At 31.2% G+C, this 20,460-nt stretch overlaps 1 protein-coding gene across 4 annotated transcripts in view; it reads left to right on the plus strand.

The window, feature by feature from the left end:
* Positions 1 to 20,088, plus strand: part of Pi3K59F (phosphatidylinositol 3-kinase 59F) — a 44,077-nt gene extending 23,989 nt beyond the window's left edge. For 2 of the 4 annotated variants that reach the window (XM_076494027.1, XM_076494030.1), the window contains 15 exons: positions 944 to 1,036; positions 1,349 to 1,534; positions 4,844 to 4,998; positions 5,649 to 5,778; positions 7,278 to 7,345; positions 8,395 to 8,500; positions 8,945 to 9,061; positions 9,661 to 9,927; positions 10,661 to 10,730; positions 11,981 to 12,130; positions 12,925 to 12,999; positions 13,247 to 13,415; positions 14,037 to 14,127; positions 15,891 to 16,016; positions 17,880 to 20,088. In XM_076494027.1, coding sequence (XP_076350142.1) covers positions 944 to 1,036; positions 1,349 to 1,534; positions 4,844 to 4,998; positions 5,649 to 5,778; positions 7,278 to 7,345; positions 8,395 to 8,500; positions 8,945 to 9,061; positions 9,661 to 9,927; positions 10,661 to 10,730; positions 11,981 to 12,130; positions 12,925 to 12,999; positions 13,247 to 13,415; positions 14,037 to 14,127; positions 15,891 to 16,016; positions 17,880 to 17,894 — 1,818 coding nt within the window. In that variant the 3' untranslated portion in view covers positions 17,895 to 20,088. Of the gene's footprint in view, positions 1 to 943; positions 1,037 to 1,348; positions 1,535 to 4,843; positions 4,999 to 5,648; positions 5,779 to 7,277; positions 7,346 to 8,394; positions 8,501 to 8,944; positions 9,062 to 9,660; positions 9,928 to 10,660; positions 10,731 to 11,980; positions 12,131 to 12,924; positions 13,000 to 13,222; positions 13,416 to 14,036; positions 14,165 to 15,890; positions 16,017 to 17,879 lie in introns of those variants that run through there. The other 2 variants (XM_076494028.1, XM_076494029.1) reach the window with 2 other exon arrangements.
* Positions 20,089 to 20,460: the final 372 nt, after the last annotated feature.

The following is a 20,460-nucleotide window of genomic DNA, read 5'->3' on the forward strand; positions in this document are numbered from 1 at the left end:
TTACCAAGAATAACACTGTAGACACTTGTCCTAATGATGGTAACTAGTTAACTGTAACCAGTGATAAAGACTTTTACCAAGACTAACTCTAGATACTGGCCCTAATGATGGTAACTAGTGAAGTGTAACTTGGGATAAAGATTTTTACCAAGACTAACACTGTAGACACTGGCCCTAATGATGGTAACTAGTCAACTGTAGCCTGTGATAAAGATTTTTACCAAGAATAACACTGTTGACACTGGCCTTAATGATGGTAACTAGTCAACTGTAACTTGTGATAAAGATTTTTACCAAGACTAACACTGTAGACACTTGTCCTAATGATGGTAACTAGTCAACTGTAGCCTGTGATAAAGATTTTTACCAAGACTAACACTGTAGACACTGGCCCTAATAATGGTAAGTAGTCAACTGTAACCTGTGATAAACATTTTTACCAAGACTAACACTGTAGACACTGGCCCTAATGATGGTAGCTAGTCAACTGTAACAAGTGATAAAGATTTTTACTAAGACTAACACTGTAGACACTGGCCCTAATGATGGTAACTAGTGAAGTGTAACTTGTGATAAAGATTTTTTCCTTAAATTGTGCCAAAAATGTTTATTTGCCTCTTTCACTCTTATTTAATGATGATAAATAGTTGTACATTTTCATATGAGTTTGTTGCACTATTACAAACACACAGGTTTAAGGTTAAAAATACATCATTCAAAGAATCATAACTCAGTGATCTACCATTACATATTTTAACATTTATCTTAATCATTAAACTACACATTAGTAACTGATGTTGAGACAATATTTTGTTTAAACAATTTCTCTAGTAGTACACTTGTAAACATAGACTGGTTTAACCAATTTTAATGACGAGGTATGTTACCTATGTTAGTTGATGTACGTTTGTAAGTAAATATGTAAGTTTCGTATGTCTTCCAGGTGATAGTGAGCTACTCACCAACTAAAGTTCTTTCATCTGAGGAGCAAGACCTAGTGTGGAAGTTTAGGTTTTACCTTACAAGTCAGAAGAAGGTGTGGATTGTTATTACATGAAAGTTTTGATATAATTAATTAACTGTTCCAGCATTTTCTCACATGGAAATTCACTAATTATAAAAACTAAAACTGTCTTTCTCTCTTTAAAATATTAATAGCTAAAAACTGTCGATGTATTAATATGTCAAACAACTATTAAGAAATAAATAAATTAGTATATTATGAATTATAAGATGCATATTTGCGTTCTCTTACACATCTGTATACAGATTACTATGCCTCACTAGTTTTAAACAAAATAAAAAATGAAGTGTAGTAGAATATGTTCTATGATATGTATATTTCTAGGCTCTAACGAAATTTCTTAAGTGTGTGAACTGGAAAGTTAGTGGGGAAGCCAAACAAGCTCTGGAACTTCTAGGAAAATGGCAAGCTATGGATATAGATGATGCTTTGGAACTTTTATCTCCACAGTTTACACATCCAGCAGTGAGAAAATATGCTGTTACCAGACTGCAACAGGCACCAGATGAAGTAAGTTAACTCATTATATAAAAATATGTTGTTGTAAGGTTACAACTGGATCTGCAACAGGCACTAGATGAAGTAAGTTAACCCATTATATAAAAACCTGTTGTTGTAAGGTTACAACTGGATCTGCAACAGGCACCAGATGAAGTTAGTTAACTCATTATATAAAAACCTGTTGTTGTAAGGTTACAACCGGATCTGCAACAGGCACTAGATGAAGTTAGTTAACTCATGTATAGAAACCTGTTGTTGTAAGGTTACAATTGGATCTGCAACAGGCACTAGATGAAGTTAGTTAACTCATTATATAAAAACCTGTTGTTGTAAGGTTACAACCGGATCTGCAACAGGCACCAGATGAAGTAAGTTAACTTATTATATAAAAACCTGTTGTTGTAAGGTTACAACTGGATCTGCAACAGGCACTAGTTGATGTAAGTTAACTCCTTGTATAGAAACCTGTTGTAAGTTACACTTGGATCTACAACAGGCACCAGATGGAGCAAGTTGATTCCTTGTATAGAAACCTGTTGTTGTTAGGTTACAACTGGATCTGCAACAGGCACTAGATGATGTAAGTTAACTCCTTGTATAGAAACCTGTTGTCATAAAGTTCCATCTGGAATTGCATGAGGTAAAATGACCTATTCTGGGGTTCATTTTTTAAATAGCACACTGTTACAACAAATGTAGTATTTCATGGTGATGAGAAACCTATCTGAGTAATAATGTGTTGCAGAGATAGCTGGTATGGGTTTTACAAGTTTAGCTTACAGGACAAACAAGTCATGCTGTATGTTTCCTTTTGTTGTTTTGTTTTTTGGATAGATAGTTTACAACTCCAGAATTCTTTCTGGGATGTTATGATATATCAGGAAAATTAATTCACATTACATAATTTTAAACGTTGTTGTCAGTGTGTCGACAGGTGAAAAACAACAGTGTTGTATTGTGACCTGACTTTTCTTCAATGATTTATTGATAATGTTAGCTTTATGGTTTTAGAAACATGTCAGAACATTGAGGGAAGAATGGACCATATCTGGTGTCTTATAATTATAGTTTTCAGTAACAGTATAGATTGAGGGAAGAATGGACCATAGTTGATGTCATATAAGTATAGTTTTCAGTAACAGTATAGATTGAGGGAAGAATGGACCATAGTTGACGTCATATAAGTATAGGTTTCAGTAACAGTATAAATTGAGGGAAGAATGGACCATAGTTGATGTCATATAAGTATAGGTTTCAGTAACAGTATAGATTGATGGAAGAATGGACCATATCTGGTGTCATATAAGTATAGGTTTCAGTAACAGTATAAATTGAGGGAAGAATGGACCATAGTTGATGTCATATAAGTATAGGTTTCAGTAACAGTATAAATTGAGGGAAGAATGGACCATAGTTGATGTCATATAAGTATAGGTTTCAGTAACAGGATAGATTGATGGAAGAATGGACCATAGTTGGTGTCATATAAGTATAGTTTTCAGTAACAGTATAGATTGAGAGAAGAATGGACCATAGTTGGTGTCATATAAGTATAGTTTTCAGTAACAGTATAGATTGATGGAAGAATGGACCATATCTGGTGTCTTATAATTATAGTTTTCAGTAACAGTATACACTGATGGAAGAATAGACCATGGTTGATGTCATATAAGTATAGTTTTCAGTAACAGTATAGATTGATGGAAGAATAGACCATGATTGATGTCATATAAGTATAGTTTTCAGTAACAGTATAGATTGATGGAAGAATGGGCCATATCTGGTGTCTTATAATTATAGTTTTCAGTAACAGTATAGATTGATGGAAGAATAGACCATGGTTGATGTCATATGAGTACAGTTTTCAGTAACAGTATAGATTGAGGGAAGAATGGACCATAGTTGATGTCATATAAGTATAGTTTTCAGTAACAGTATAGATTGAGGGAAGAATGGACCATAGTTGATGTCATATAAGTATAGTTTTCAGTAACAGTATAGATTGAGGGAAGAATGGGCCATAGTTGATGTCATATAAGTATAGTTTTCAGTAACAGTATAGATTGAGGGAAGAATGGGCCATAGTTGATGTCATATAAGTATAGTTTTCAGTAACAGTATAAATTGAGGGAAGAATGGACCATATCTGGTGTCTTATAATTATACTTTTCAGTAACAGTATACATTGATGGAAGAATAGACCATGGTTGATGTCATATAAGTATAGTTTTCAGTAACAGTATAGATTGATGGAAGAATGGACCATAGTTGATGTCATATGAGTACAGTTTTCAGTAACAGTATAGATTGAGGGAAGAATGGACCATAGTTGATGTCATATGAGTATAGTTTTCAGTAACAGTATAGATTGAGGGAAGAATGGACCATATCTGGTGTCTTATAATTATACTTTTCAGTAACAGTATACATTGATGGAAGAATAGACCATGGTTGATGTCATATAAGTATAGTTTTCAGTAACAGTATAGATTGATGGAAGAATAGACCATGGTTGATGTCATATGAGTACAGTTTTCAGTAACAGTATAGATTGAGGGAAGAATGGACCATAGTTGATGTCATATGAGTACAGTTTTCAGTAACAGTATAGATTGAGGGAAGAATGGACCATAGTTGATGTCATATAAGTATAGTTTTCAGTAACAGTATAGATTGAGGGAAGAATGGACCATGGTTGATGTCATATAAGTATAGTTTTCAGTAACAGTATAGATTGAGGGAAGAATGGACCATAGTTGGTGTCATATAAGTGTAGTTTTCAGTAACAGTATAGATTGAGGGAAGAATGGACCATAGTTGGTGTCATATAAGTATAGGTTTCAGTAACAGGATAGATTGATGGAAGAATGGACCATAGTTGGTGTCATATAAGTATAGTTTTCAGTAACAGTATAGATTGAGGGAAGAATTATGTTGGTGGTTAACAGAATACATGATAAGAGCTAACAATATGTCTTTTTTATTATCTTTGATGTCCATACATTGGAAGGTAGCATCAAGTATACAGTGAGAGCTAGCCTCTTGTGTTTTTCTCCTTCAGTAAGATTATGTTGGTGGTTAACAGTGAGAACAAGACCCATGTGTTTTGTGCCCATAATGATGTATAAAACATGGAGTTTCAGAACATGTGGGTACAATAACTGTGGTTTCACTGAACATTTTCGTATAGCATCTAAGGATAGATATTTTTAATGGTATTTGTTTAAGGCCTGTTGTTATAAATATATGTGTTTGACAATATAATAATAATGTAAAAGACATATGACTATTAATTGACCTTTAATGGTGACATTACAGGACCTTTTGCTCTACCTGCTTCAGCTAGTCCAGGCCTTAAAATATGAGAATTTTGAGGAAATAAAGACTGGACTAGAGCAACGTCGGGAGTCTTCTGCTGTGAATCTCGGTTTTACAGAAATGTTGTCTTCTACCATTGCTGTGGAGAAAGACAGGTGATCTTGTACCTTATAATGTTTACAATTTTCTTTCACTCCTTTAATACATAAATTTGATTGAAGTTACCTTAATAGGTGTTTGATGATTCAACTCAAAGAATTTTCATAGAGTGATATAAAGAAAGAGGGTTTAGTCGGTAAAGCTGCATTTGTCTAATGAAGTAATAAACATTTCAGACTTTGTAATCTTTGGTATGGACAAAAGGTTTTGCTCATGGGTTGAGTTGTTCTACAAGTTCAAATGGAGATGATGTTGGAAAACCTAACTTTTGGGTTTTGGTAAAGCTTTAGTTAGTGGATTGTTTTAAAGTCAAGTGTGAATAAAGTCAGAATATCAGACTTTTGGATACAGTGAGTGAAATAATTTTTGTTTTTTTCCAAAGAAAACGAGAAATGACAGTGTTTTTTTAAGAAGTTATTAGAAACTTGCTATTCTGATCTAACTCTTCATATGTAATTGAGTAATATACTAGAAATATAATATAAAAACAACTCTGACATCTTTAAAAGATACTGATCCACATGAAGGATTAAACACCATCTTTCTTAGAGAATTCCACTGTTCTTACATATTTTGTGATTTATGTAGAAAGTTACTTTACTTCTTACACATACTGACATTGAAATTCATCAATTAATGTTGACAGGTCAAACACAGGACATGAAAGTCAACATTACCGCACTGATTCTCTTCTGGAACATCTACGGGAACCTCCAGGGTTGGGAATTGGTGAAATATTACTGCCAACTGACAATCCTTCTACTGCTTCTTCAGAAGTAAGTTCTCATGCAGCATGTACACTGTACTTTTTATTCACTGGTTTAGTTTATTAATCACAACTGTACTTTTCATTCATTGGTTTAGTTTATTAATCACAACTGTACTTATCATTCATTGGTTTAGTTTATTAATCACAACTATACCTATCAGTCAGTAGTTTAGTTTATTATTCACAACTGTACCTTTCATTTACTGGTTTAGTTTATTAATCACAACTGTACCTTTCAGTCAGTAGTTTAGTTTATTAATCACAACTGTACCTTTCATTCAGTAGTTTAGTTTATTAATCACAACTGTACCTTTCATTCAGTAGTTTAGTTTATTAATCACAACTGTACCTTTCATTCACTGGTTTAGTTTATTAATTACAACTGTATCTTTCATTCACTGGTTTAATTTATTAATCACAACTGTATCTTTCATTCAGTAGTTTAGTTTATTAATTACAACTCTACCTTTCATTCAGTAGTTTAGTTTATTAATCACAACTGTACCTTTCATTCAGTAGTTTAGTTTATTAATCACAACTGTACCTTTCATTCACTGGTTTAGTTTATTAATCACAACTGTACCTTTCATTCACTGGTTTAGTTTATTAATAACAACTGTACCTTTCATTCAGTAGTTTAGTTTATTAATCACAACTGTACCTTTCATTCAGTAGTTTAGTTTATTAATCACAACTGTACCTTTCATTCACTGGTTTAGTTTATTAATCACAACTGTACCTTTCATTCACTGGTTTAGTTTATTAATCACAACTGTACCTTTCATTCACTGGTTTAGTTTATTAATCACAACTGTATCTTTCATTCAGTAGTTTAGTTTATTAATTACAACTCTACCTTTCATTCAGTAGTTTAGTTTATTAATCACAACTGTATCTTTCAGTCAGTAGTTTAGTTTATTATTCACAGCTGTACCTTTCAGTATGTTGTTCATTAGATGAGGTTGGTTAATATTAATTCTTATTAACTGTAAACAATATGTTGTTCTTTAGATGGACTTGGCTAATATTAATTCTGAAAAAGTATAAACAATATATTGTTCTCTTGATTGACTTGGCTACTTGTAATTTTTATTAAGTATAAACAATATGTTGTTCTCTTGATTGACTTGGCTACTTGTAATTTTTATTAAGTATAAACAATATGTTGTTCTCTTGATTGACTTGGCTACTTGTAATTTTTATTAAGTATAAACAATATGTTGTTCTCTTGATTGACTTGGCTACTTGTAATTTTTATTAAGTATAAACAATATGTTGTTCTCTTGATTGACTTGGCTACTTGTAATTTTTATTAAGTATAAACAATATGTTGTTCTCTTGATTGACTTGGCTACTTGTAATTTTTATTAAGTATAAACAATATGTTGTTCTCTTGATTGGCTTGGCTACTTGTAATTTTTATTTAGTATAAACAATATGTTGTTCTTTAGATGTACGTGGCTATTTGTAATTTTTATTAAGTATAAACAATATATTGTTCTTTAGATGGACTTGGCTACTTTTCTCATCAGCCGTGCATGTGCCAATGATACTTTAGCAAACTACTTTTACTGGTAAGTTTAGTATGTTTCGAATGTAGTTCCTGATTTGTTACTTCTAGTCAGAGTCAGTGATAAACTAGCCATCTTCTTTTACTGGTAAGATTAAAAAGATTTTATATTAAGCTGGTTCTCACATATATATATATAACAGTGACACATATATATATGTCACATGATATATATATCATGTGTCGCTGTTTTATACTAAAATTATTTTGAATATAGATGTAGAACCAATTGTAGATTCACTTACATTTATCTTATTATTTCTAGTTTGTTAAATAGGTACCCTAAGTGTTAATTTATGATCAAGCTATTTTTCTGAGTTAAAAACTGTAAGAGTATTATTTCGTTTAGTAGTTACGCTTGTGTGAATAATATGTCAGCCATGTCTTTAATGGTGAATGTACTACTAACGTAGCACCATGTTAATAGTGTTTGTCCATTTTCTCTCTAGCTATACATTATAATGTTTACTATAACCTTGTACAAAAACATGAGCTTTTTCTAAACATTATAAGTCAGTTATCACTAGAAACATACAACCTTATAACACCAAAATGTTGTTTTTATTTAATTAAACACTAAATATGTCAACAAGCTACTTCTAATAAGTGTAACAATACTTAAGATATGATAACCTGGTTACTAGTTGTGTTTGTATCATTAAGTACATCAACCAGCTACTTCTAATAATTGTAACAATACTGTATATATGATTACCTGGTTACTAGTTGTGTTTGTGTCATTAAATATATCAACTATGTACTTCTAGTAAGTGTAACAATATTGTAGATATGATAACCTAGTTACTAGTTACGTTTGTGTCATTAAGTACGTCAACCAGCTACTTCTAATAATTGTAACAATACTGTATATATGATTACCTGGTTACTAGTTGTGTTTGTGTCATTAAATATATCAACTATGTACTTCTAGTAAGTGTAACAATACTGTAAATATGATTACCTGGTTACTAGTTTTGTGTGTGTCATTAAATGTGTCAACCAGCTACTTGTGAGTTGTAACTGTGAACGTGGACAATGTTTTATTTTTTGTAGGTATCTACTGGTAGAATGTGAGGATCAAGACAATACAACAAAGGATCCCAGAGTTACAGACATGTACATCACGGTCATGAAGCGATTCTCTCAAGCTCTTATTAAGGTCAGTTTTGTTTTGAGTGAATTATGAGTTTTCAAAATCGTTATTGTTATGTCTAATGTTTGTTTTTTTAGGATCTGTAAAAATACTTGGATTGTATTTAAAGATATATTGTAAGCATTACAGGTTTGATCTTCATTGCAGTCAAGTTACCAACTATAATAATTATACAGAATGCTCAGTGTGTACATTTTTATGAAGTAATGCAGGTAATACAAATAACAGCAACTTCCAGATTGTTTGGTTTTAACATTGTGAGTAAAATTCGGTGAACAGTTCTGAAGGAAATGCCAAAACACTTATTATTTGTCAAGTAGAAAGTTTATGAATAAAAATCTGATCATTGTGTGATGTTTAAAATGTTCGTACAGACAGTTTATCCCCATCTTTTAAACATTGTAACTTAAACTTGGAAGAAATGTTACTGAATTTTGCTCGGACTTTCAGGGAGGGCGCCAGTACCGTTTGAGACGATCTCTCTTATCTCGACAGCAGAACTTTGTTGATAAGCTGGTGGTGTTAATGAAGAGTGTTGCAAGGGAGAGTGGAAACCGGAAGAAAAAGGTGAAAGTTACGTTCTTTTCAGGAGTTGATGGATTATATTTTATTCTCTAAGAGTTCTTATGAAACCTTAAAATAATTTTACTTTTGGTCAACTTTCCTTTGTGAGATGAAGGTTTAAAATAAGATTATTCTGTTAGTTAAGGTGTATTTGTGAAATGTAAAATAAGGTTTCATAGTTGATGAAATCACTTGTACAGATTATTCTAATCAAACTTTCTAATATCGTGGTTTGTATTTGCTATTTCTATAAGGAATGTGTAAGTTTGGTAAGAAAACAATCAGAGTTTGCCAAACAGGTGAAAATATTAACGTAGTTTGTCTAGATTTAAATGTATTGGTTATATTTAGATGTAGAAAATGTACATACATTAAGGTATTTATTCCATCACTCATTTGAAGATTGAATCTAAAAACATGTTTTCAGTCTTCAAATGTGAAGATTTCTCATGAGGTTTACATTTTGATCAATAAAAAAATATATAACATTTAATCTGAAAAAAGTAAGTTTTCTTTACAGTTATCAAACCAAATTATTTTGACCTATGTTTATTGAGAGTATGTGTCTAAGAATCACTGGCTTTATTTCTGTGAAACCTCAGATTGAACGACTGCAGGCCATGCTCTCTGACCCTGAGGCCAACAAGATCAATTTTACAGGTTTTGATCCTCTGCCGTTGTCTTTAGACCCAGAAGTGAATATTAAAGGGATTATTCCAGAGAAGGCAACATTATTTAAAAGTGCACTTATGCCTGCTAGATTAACGTTTCTAACAGTCAACGACACAGAATACGTAGCAATCTTCAAGCATGGAGATGACCTTAGACAAGACCAACTAATACTGCAGACCATCACCCTCATGGACAAAGTAAGCCTCATCTAGATTGGAAACAGAATGTGTTAATTTAAGCTCCGTGGGCACAATGTGCCCAAATTTAAGGACTTATTATATATGTAAAAACGTCTCGTTTGGGTTGAGAAAATTTTTTTTACGTAGAGGAGCAAACAACATTTCGACCTTCTTCGGTCATCATTGTTTGCGATGGCGATGTAAAAGAATTTTCAACCCAAACGTTCCATTTTCAACAATATATATTTTTCTCAACAAGTGGGTTGTCTCGACATTGCTTATTAATGACGTATTATTAACACTAACATTTATAACAGACATTAAATCTTATGATTCTTAAAAATAATATATGACAAAAACAACCAATATTACAAATCATGAATGTTATTTCTTGGACAGTTTTCCTATTTTATAATTAACTAGAATAAATAAAGAGAACATTAAAGACAAGTGTAGGTATGCTTGCAAATTTTAAAATGTTCTTGAACAGAACCAACACACCTTAGTAAACTTATAGTTAATCTAAAACTCCATGTACTTGAGACAAGACCAACTGATAGTTCAAACTCTTGTCATACAGTGAGTGTGCAGTTTAGTTAGGTGTTTTTTTAAAGAAGATTGGATACACATTCAGCTAGTAATACCCAAATGTGTGTAAGTTAACTTGTTTTTATAATAAAAGGTGATGGTTTTTAAAGAACTTTATGTGATACTTGTTTCATTTATGTTAAATAGTTTTTTCCAATTGTAGCTTCTTCGACGTGAAAACCTGGACTTAAAATTAACACCATACAGAGTTCTTGCCACCAGCAGTAAACATGGTGAGTATAACTTAAATAAACACTGAAACTACGTGTGACAGTAAAATAGGGAGTTTTGGTAGTTAGTAATTCACTTTCTAACCATCAAAACAAATATCACTTTTGATCTTGCATAACCTGAAGTTGTGGACTCTTGTTCTTAGTTTTTAAATCTAGTTTTGTTGAATAAATAACCAACTAAAATAAAGTTAGTTTAGTAATTTTGTCTCTTAATTAGGTTTTGTTTCACACTACCCCTATTCCACAAATATGTTGTTAACTTAATACATATGAGTCCCTGTTATCTGTGTTGTTAACTTAATACATATGAGTCCCTGTTATCTGTGTTGTTAACTTAATACATATGAGTCCCTGTTATATGTGTTGTTAACTTAATACATGCGAGTCCCTGTTATCTGTGTTGTTAACTTAATATGTATGAGTCCCTGTTATCTGTGTTGTTAACTTAATACGTATGAGTCCCTGTTATCTGTGTTGTTAACTTAATACGTATGAGTCCCTTTTATCTGAGATCTGAGTTATTAACTTAACAGTTCAGTATGTATGGTTCATTGTTAACTGAGTTGTTAACTTAACAATTCAATATGTGTGGTTCATTGTTAACTGAGTTGTTAACTTAATGGATCAGTATGTATGGTTCATTTTTAACTGAGTTGTTAACTTAATGGATCACTATGTATGGTTCATTGTTAACTGAGTTGTTAACTTAATAGATGAGTATGTATGGTTGACTGAGTTGTTAATTAATAGGTCTATGCATACGGGTCTTTGTTATCTGAGTTGTTAATTTAATAGGTCTATGCATATGGGTTTTTGTTATCTGAGTTGTTAATTTAATAGATCAATATGTATTGGTCACTGCTGTCTCAGCTCTTAATTGTTAACTTAATAGACCTATATGCACAGGTCACTTTTATATAAGATCTGAGTTGTTAACTTAATAAGTCTATATGCGCAGGTCACTATTACCTGAGATCTGAGTTGTAAACTTAATAGACCTATATACACAGGTCACTGTTATCTGAGATCTGAGCTGTTAACTTTATAGACCCATATATACAAGTCACTGAGATCTGAGTTGTTAACTTTATAGACCCATATACACAGGTCACTGTTATCTGAGCTGTTAACTTAATAGTTCTATATGTATGGGTCACTGTTAACTGAGATCTGTTGTTTAAGAAGGGCTTAATTAACATGCACACAGTAGTAACGTCTGACACAACTGAGTTTAATGATTACCTATCCAGGTTTTGTACAGTATATAGAATCAACACCAGTTGCTGAAGTTTTAGCCTCCGAAGGAAGCATTCAGAATTTCTTTAGGAAACATGCTCCTTCAGAGCTAGGTCCATACAACATATCTACCGAAGTAATGGACACATATGTGAAGTCATGTGGTAAGTTGCAGATTGAAGTGTTACAGTCATTTGTTATTGAACACTGATGGTTTTCGTGTAACCTGCCATAAAATAATGCTCTCAGTATACCTATAGATACATAAGGTTTATGAAATGAACTATTTCTCTACTAGTAAGAAAATATTTTGTTCTTAGTTTTATTTTGTTTGTCACAAACTATGATTCCAATACATAACTACTCTTTATCTCTGTTGTTGTAATATTTAAAATTGATTACTTTATCCCTTTGGTGTTGTAACATTTAAAACTAATTAAAATAGTATTGTTGTAACATTTAAAACTAATTAAAATATTGTGGTTCCAATACACAGCTACTCTTTATCTGTGTTGTTGTAACATTTAAAACTAATTAAACAGTATTGTAGTAACATTTAGAACTAATTAAAATAGTATTGTTGTAACATTTAAAACTAATTAAAATAGTAGGGTTCCAATACACAGCTACTCTTTATCTGTGTTGTTGTAACATTTAAAACTAATTAAAATAGTAGGGTTCCAATACATAGCTACTCTTTACCTGTGTTGTTGTAAAATTTAAAACTAATTAAAGTAGTATGGTTCCAATACATAGCTACTCTTTACCTGTGTTGTTGTAACATTTAAAACTAATTAAAATAGTGTGGTTCCTATATACAGCTACTCTTTACCTGTGTTGTTGTAACATTTAAAACTAATTAAAGTAGTATGGTTCCAATACATAGCTACTCTTTACCTGTGTTGTTGTAACATTTAAAACTAATTAAAATAGTATGTAAGTATTTTCTTTTTCCTAGCTGGTTATTGCGTGATCACCTACCTGTTAGGCGTCGGAGACCGACACTTGGATAATTTACTTCTTACAAAAACTGGTGAGTTTAGAATTTAACACAAACTGACATATATGGAGTAAATGTAGGTTTATTTGTAAAAATTATATTTGATCAATATGAAAATATTCAGTCATTGTTTAAAAGTTGCTTATCTCTAAAATGTACTAAACACACCTTTTGAGAAGTAAACATGATTTTACATAAAATGAAGAGAATCACTATATTTGATTGTAAATTGAGATTTGAATCTATAATATCTTAGAAACAGATGTGTTTTGATGAACAGGCAAGCTTTTCCACATTGATTTTGGTTACATCTTGGGGCGGGATCCTAAGCCACTACCACCACCTATGAAGTTAAGCAAGGAAATGGTTGAAGCCATGGGAGGTATCAACTCTGACCACTACCAGGAGTTCCGTAAGCAGTGTTACACTGCCTTTCTACATTTACGCAGGTAAACAGATACATTGTAATATGAGAGAGTTCCAAAGTAGGGAAAGTACTGTGAGAGATTTATAGCATATTGTGGAATTTCACCTTCACATAAGCAGACAAGAAGATAGGAAATAAACAGACATATAGTGTAATAAAAGAACGATTATAAAGAGTTTTAGAAATATGTGATATCCTTATGTTGAACAAACTCGAATAATGGCTTCTTTGACTATACTTCCCATTATTATGAGCATCTTAATATAAAACAGGTTATATGCTAGATATAAGAACTGGTTATATGTACATGGAACTCACTATTCGACTTATTAGACTAAACACTTGCACATGTAGACTTAACCCTTTATTTTTCTGTTCTTTTAACAGCAATATCTGTTGTTATTAATGAAAATAAAATGTGGCATTGTAATACATGTGTCTTGTACATATCACAAGTAACTATCCAACCAACATACTTCATTGGTTCTCTTGTATGAGGAAGATGTAGTTTAACTTTCACTTACTACAGTTAGGAAGACAACGTTAAGGTAACACTTTATAATATGAATCATTGTTCTAGAATATACACGTGATTTTGATACATTTGGTAACATACTTTATTTGATTTTTCTCTGCATTTTAGACACGCCAACCTGATTTTGAACTTGTTTTCTCTCATGGTGGATGCCAGTGTCCCAGATATTGCTCTTGAACCTGATAAAACTGTCAAAAAGGTTGGATAACATACTGTCCTAGTTTGTGTCAAAAAAGGTGTGATAACATAATATCCTACTTCCCACTAAAATAACTTCATAAATGAAACTTTGTATAATGGATGGCAACTGCCTGTTGTGGAGATACAAATGTAAAGGACAACGTTCCAAAAGTCTTCCGCTTTTCGAAATGTCATTCTCTATACTTGTGTCTCCACAACAGGCAGTTGCCATCCATTCTACAAAGTTTCATCATGAATACTCTGCCTAAACAATCTATCAAACAACAAACTTCATAGATAGAAGCATTCAATAATGTTTTGTTTAATTTAAAATTTTCTACCATTCTAATTCTGAAAGTGTTCCAATGTGAGTGAATTTGAAATCATTTTAAAAACAAACACACATTTTAATAAACTTATTAGGGCTCATTGTTTTGTATTTTCCAGGACAAATTATGTCATGATGTTTTGTTAGAAAAACAACAAACTAGACATTATGCAGAAAAGACACGTACTTTTATATTCTGCAGTTCAGTAACATTCAACAGAAAAGTTTAAATTAGTGCATATTATGATAGTAAGGTAACACAGGTAGCTTCATATTATGATAGTAAGATAAAACCTGTAGCTTTATCTTACGATAGTAAGCTAACATATGTAGCTTCATATTATGATAGTAAGGTAACACAGGTAGCTTCATATTATGATAGTAAGGTAACACATGTAGCTTCATATTATGATAGTAAGGTAAAACCTGTAGCTTTATCTTACGATAGTAAGGTAACACATGTAGCTTTATCTTACGATAGCAAGGTAACACATGTAGCTTTATCTTATGATACTAGGGTAACACAGGTAGCTTTATCTTATGATACTAGGGTAACACAGGTAGCTTTATCTTATGATATTAAGGTAGCATAGGTAGCTTCATATTATGATAGTAAGGTAACACAGGTAGCTTTATCTAATGATGGTAAGGTAACAGTTAACTTCATATTATGGTAGTAAGGTAACACATGTAGCTTCATATTATGGTAGTAAGGTAACACATGTAGCTTCATATTATGATAGTAAGGTAAAACATGTAGCTTTATCTTACGATAGTAAGGTAACACAGGTAGCTTCATATTTATGATAGTAAGATAAATCATGTAGCTTTATCTTAAGATAGTAAGGTAACGCATGTAGCTTCATATTATGATAGTAAGGTAAAACATGTAGCTTTATCTTATGATAGTAAGGTAACACAGGTAGCTTCATATTATGATAGTAAGGTAACACAGGTAGCTTCATATTATGATAGTAAGGTAACACAGGTAGCTTCATATTATGATAGTAAGGTAACACATGCAGCTTCATATTATGATAGTAAGGTAAAACATGTAGCTTTATCTTACGATAGTAAGGTAACACAGGTAGCTTCATATTATGATAGTAAGGTAAAACATATAGCTTTATCTTATGATAGTAAGGTAACACAGGTAGCTTTTATCTTACGATAGTAAAGTAACACAGGTAGCTTTATATGATAGTAAGGTAACAGTTTGCTTCATTTTATGATAGCAAGGTAACACATGTAGCTTTATATTATGATAGTAAGGTAAAACATGTAGCTTTATCTTACGATAGTATGGTAACACATATAGCTTTATGTTATGATAGTAGTTAGTTTTATAAATTGTTTACTCTCTTGATAAAATTAAAAGTGTAAGACTTGCACAGTAACATTACTTAGGATACATTACATGAAGAAGCTGTACACTGCATGTGTTTCTGTTCTAGGTACAAGATAAGTTTAGACTTGATCTGACAGATGAAGAAGCTGTACATTACATGCAAAACATGATTGACATCAGTGTAACTGCCGTTATGGCAGCTCTAGTTGAACAAATTCACAAAATCGCACAGGTTAGTAACCATGTTTTATTGACCTTGAAGTTTGTAATAATATTATGTGGGACTTGATCTTTTAATCAGTAATTTGTTAGTCTTTACTGCAATTATAAATAATGACAAAAACTGGTATTGTGTGTTCTTCCCCTTCAGAATTAATCTTTAAAATAAAATAGATTTGATTACATATTTGCGGAAGAACAAATGAAGGAGGTAAAGAGAAGTCACTTCATTTTAAAAGTTGTTTAGGTTTGACATAGTGAGTGTGTCTGAACTGTCATTTTGAGGGTTTATGGTTTACGTGGCACTGTTGCAAGGGTGAGCATTACACTTCTTAGTCCATAGTGTACAATAAGAGTGATGGTTACACCACAATTGAATGAGACCAGAGTATCTGTAGAATTGATGGTTGGTGCTTTTGGCTAGCTGCTTTCCCTGTAGTCCACGAGTTAAAAATTAGCAATGGTTGCACACACACATGCACATATCCGTAGCTCTTACATAGTTTGTTATGAAACAAAAAACATATAAAGGTTGGCCATTTTTATCTCAAACTCTGAAAGAAAATTCTTTGTTTAAGAAACTTATTGAGGTAATTTGTTTGCTATCCAATGTGCCATAAATGTCTTAATAAACCACACCTGATAATAACTTTCTATTAACAGAGGCATAAATTAAATTATGTTACAAAAAAGTGCATAATGTTTGTTTGTAGGTGAATGTCACTATTGTCAGCACAGAGAAAATAAACAAAGTATGGAAAGAATAAAAGTTATTTTTGATGAAACGGTTACCTGCTATATCAAATATGCATTTAAGGTCAACTTTATTAAGTCTGTGTTCCCTACATTCATGATGTCACAAAAACCTGCAGATTCAAGAAAGCTTAATATAAAACAATAAAAATTCTGTATAGGAGTGCTTTTGAAAGGTGAACCTTTTTTTGTCCACCATCTTGATCATACATGTTTTTCTGACATCATGTTTATTGTTATATATCTTATAACCATGTGACCTAAAATAAACATGCTTCAAACATAAATAAGTAGTACTGTTATAACTATGATGTTATAGAAGTTATCTTCATAATAGATGTTTATGTCTACATTTAAATAATAAATTAGTGCATGAGTGTAGTACTTTGATATATTTACTGTTTTATGTACAATATCACATGGATCGTAGTTTCTAATGTTTATCTTGTGTTACATTTACTGTTTTATGTACAATATCACATGGATCGTAGTTTCTAATGTTTAACTTATGTTACATTTACTGTTTTATGTACAATATCACATGGATTGTAGTTTCTAATGTTTAACTTGTGTTACATTTACTGTTTTATGTTCAATATCACATGGATCATAGTTTCTAATGTTTAACTTGTGTTACATTTACTGTTTTATGTACAATATCACATGGATCGTAGTTTCTAACTTGTGTTACATTTACTGTTTTATGTACAATATCACATGGATCATAGTTTCTAATGTTTAACTTGTGTTACATTTACTGTTTTATGTACAATATAAATGGATCATAGTTTCTAATGTCTAACTTGTGTTACATTTACTGTTTTATGTACAATATCACATGGATCGTAGTTTCTAATGTTTAACTTGTGTTACATTTACTGTTTTATGTACAATATCACATGGATCGTAGTTTCTAATGTTTAACTTGTGTTACATTTACTGTTTTATGTACAATATCACATGGATCATAGTTTCTAATGTTTAACTTGTGTTACATTTACTGTTTTATGTACAATATCACATGGATCATAGTTTCTAATGTTTAACTTGTGTTACATTTACTGTTTTATGTACAATATCACACGGATCGTAGTTTCTAATGTTTAACTTATCATTTCTCTAGTACTGGAGACGGTGATAGAAAAAGTCAGAGTTATTTGTGTTATGTTTAAAGAAGAGCCTGGGAATGTAATGATTCAAACGTTAGTATCGCCGACAACTGCTTTCATGACCTTGTTAAGAACAGTGACTGACAGAATATTTACATATTAAGTTGATTATGTAATATGAATATGTGTTGTTAAAAGCAACTGTGTACATCTGATTTATGGCCATCAGAAATGTCAAAATTTTCTCCTTGATGACACACTTTCTAGCTCAGTAATAAATTAAACTAAGTGTGAAACAACAAGTTAACTATTATGAACAGAACTTGATTGCTTTGTGTTATCTCGGTAAAAGAACTATTGTTTGAAAATACTAATAATATTCTTCATTAGAAATATTTCAAATTTATTAGCATTTTTTTTTTTAAATGTAACAATGCTTTACTCATTAAAATTATTTGTTTTAAAATAAGGTACTTGGAAGAATTCTAAAAGGGAAGGGGTACTTTTCTGGGTGGGGGATAATTTAAAAAATTTACACTTTTTTTGGTTTACTTTCTTACTTTCAATAAAACGTTTTTCAGCTTGATAGAAAAAATAGTTACACATTCCATGTTTGATGCAACCATTAATTTTGTTACTCAAGTAATCTTTAAGAAAAAAAACTCATAAAATATGTAAGTAATACTTGAAGATTAGTAGGTAGTCTTAATATATTACTTGAAGATGATTTGATACTCGTAATGTCTAACTTGAATGATTTATGTAAGTCAAGTATTTATATCAACAACTGTATAGTCTAAACTTTGAACTATGTTCTGTTGTTAGGTGTGTAAATGAAATGATAAAGTTTTATTTTTAGAAAAACATTTGTTGAAACTACTGACGTTTCATGTTAAAAACTGTCTTTCACTTTTGTATGAATAACGCACTAAAAAAGACTTCATCTTTAACTGACCAAATTTCATGAGTTTATGGAAAAGTGTATCTCAGAAATCAAGAATATGTCAACAATCAAACACTCTAATCTTACTACTTTCAACCTTCTCACTGATTATTTTATTAGAAGTTACAGTAAAAAAAGAATATTTGTAAAACACTTTGATCGCCAGCAATATTTTAACAATATTTTTTACTTCCAAAAGTGTAACTTTGAATCCAAATCTTAAGTAAGAGAATAACAAAGTTGTATTTAATTAGCTATTCTCATTACTGTGCAGGGTTTTAGTTTGTTACAAGTAAAAATACCTGTCCACAATGATGGGAAAAGTTTAAGTTATTAATCTATCAATTTAAATTATTTCATGGGCTTTAAAAAAGTTAACTGAGTTACACTCTTGGTTTCACTCAGAGCCAAACCTTTGAGCTAATTATGTGCTCAACAATAATATACAGAAATTCTACAGTTTTATACCTTAAGCTACATTATATTCTGAAATGTGAATGATTCATTACTAACACTAATATAGAGTATCTTGTTTGTGAAATCATTCATCAACATTATTCATGTCTGCTCTTTCATCAGTTGTGAACGTTGAGATTTGTCTGTGTGCACAGCTTTTCAAACACAGAAGGGGAAGTAGCTCCCATATAAACTAGAGACAGATGAACACCACAGTTCACAATATACATAAGATCTAAGTAAGTAACCTGCTTGGATTGGAAACTTATATTAAGTGCGTTTAAGAACCAAATGAATCGAGAGGAAGTTTTGGCTTTCAAAATCACAATTGTGTGTTTATTTATTTTTAGTCAAGTTTCATAAGCTTCTGATTTTATGGTTTGTATCATTTAGGGTGTTAGGATAAAATATGTTTTAAATGAATGTAAATGAAAATTCATACAGAGAAACCGAGTTTAGGGTTTTAGAAAAAAATACAAAAAATATATAGCATTGATCAAAGGTAGTTAAGTAGGAAGTGTAATTCACATATGAAAAGGAGCGAAGCACGTTCTCTTTACAACTTCATAAAGAAAACCCTAAACTGTATATATAGAAACTACAATGTGTGTAGTCCAACAATAAAAACTACAGTATGAAAATAAACTATAATGGGTTGTCTCTCCAATCAATCAGTCTAGAGTATGTAATATGTCAATTTCTAAGCCTAACTTGCTATTTCCATGGGTTACATAAGTTGTGCATGTAGCTGTTAAATATTCAAGTATATTTATATATTTTCATTGTATTTCTTGATCTGAAAACAATAAAATGGATAAAAAAGAGTGTGAGTTATTTATGAAAAGTACTAACTAGAATAAAAATTTATAATAATTTAATATTTTTACTTATAATCATTATATTTTATGTTCTAATCACAAGCATGAGTCAAATATTTGTTTAGATTGAATGGGAACAATGTGTTGGTTCTTGAAAACGTATTAATTCATAAAGGTTACAGGTTATAACAAGTAAGCACAAATCTTTACTTCAAGTACATACAACTTTCACTACTCTCCTTAACATATAACCAACTACTAGATATCTAAATAGATAAACATTTTACTAGAAGTCTATTTTGATAATCCCATGAGTATAGACAAAATTGATTGGTTTAAAATAATACTAGCTAACTTATTATTACTACTTTTAACAAG

The sequence above is a fragment of the Tachypleus tridentatus genome, chromosome 3, assembly GCF_004210375.1.
Source record: "Tachypleus tridentatus isolate NWPU-2018 chromosome 3, ASM421037v1, whole genome shotgun sequence".
Lineage (NCBI taxonomy): Eukaryota > Metazoa > Arthropoda > Merostomata > Xiphosura > Limulidae > Tachypleus > Tachypleus tridentatus.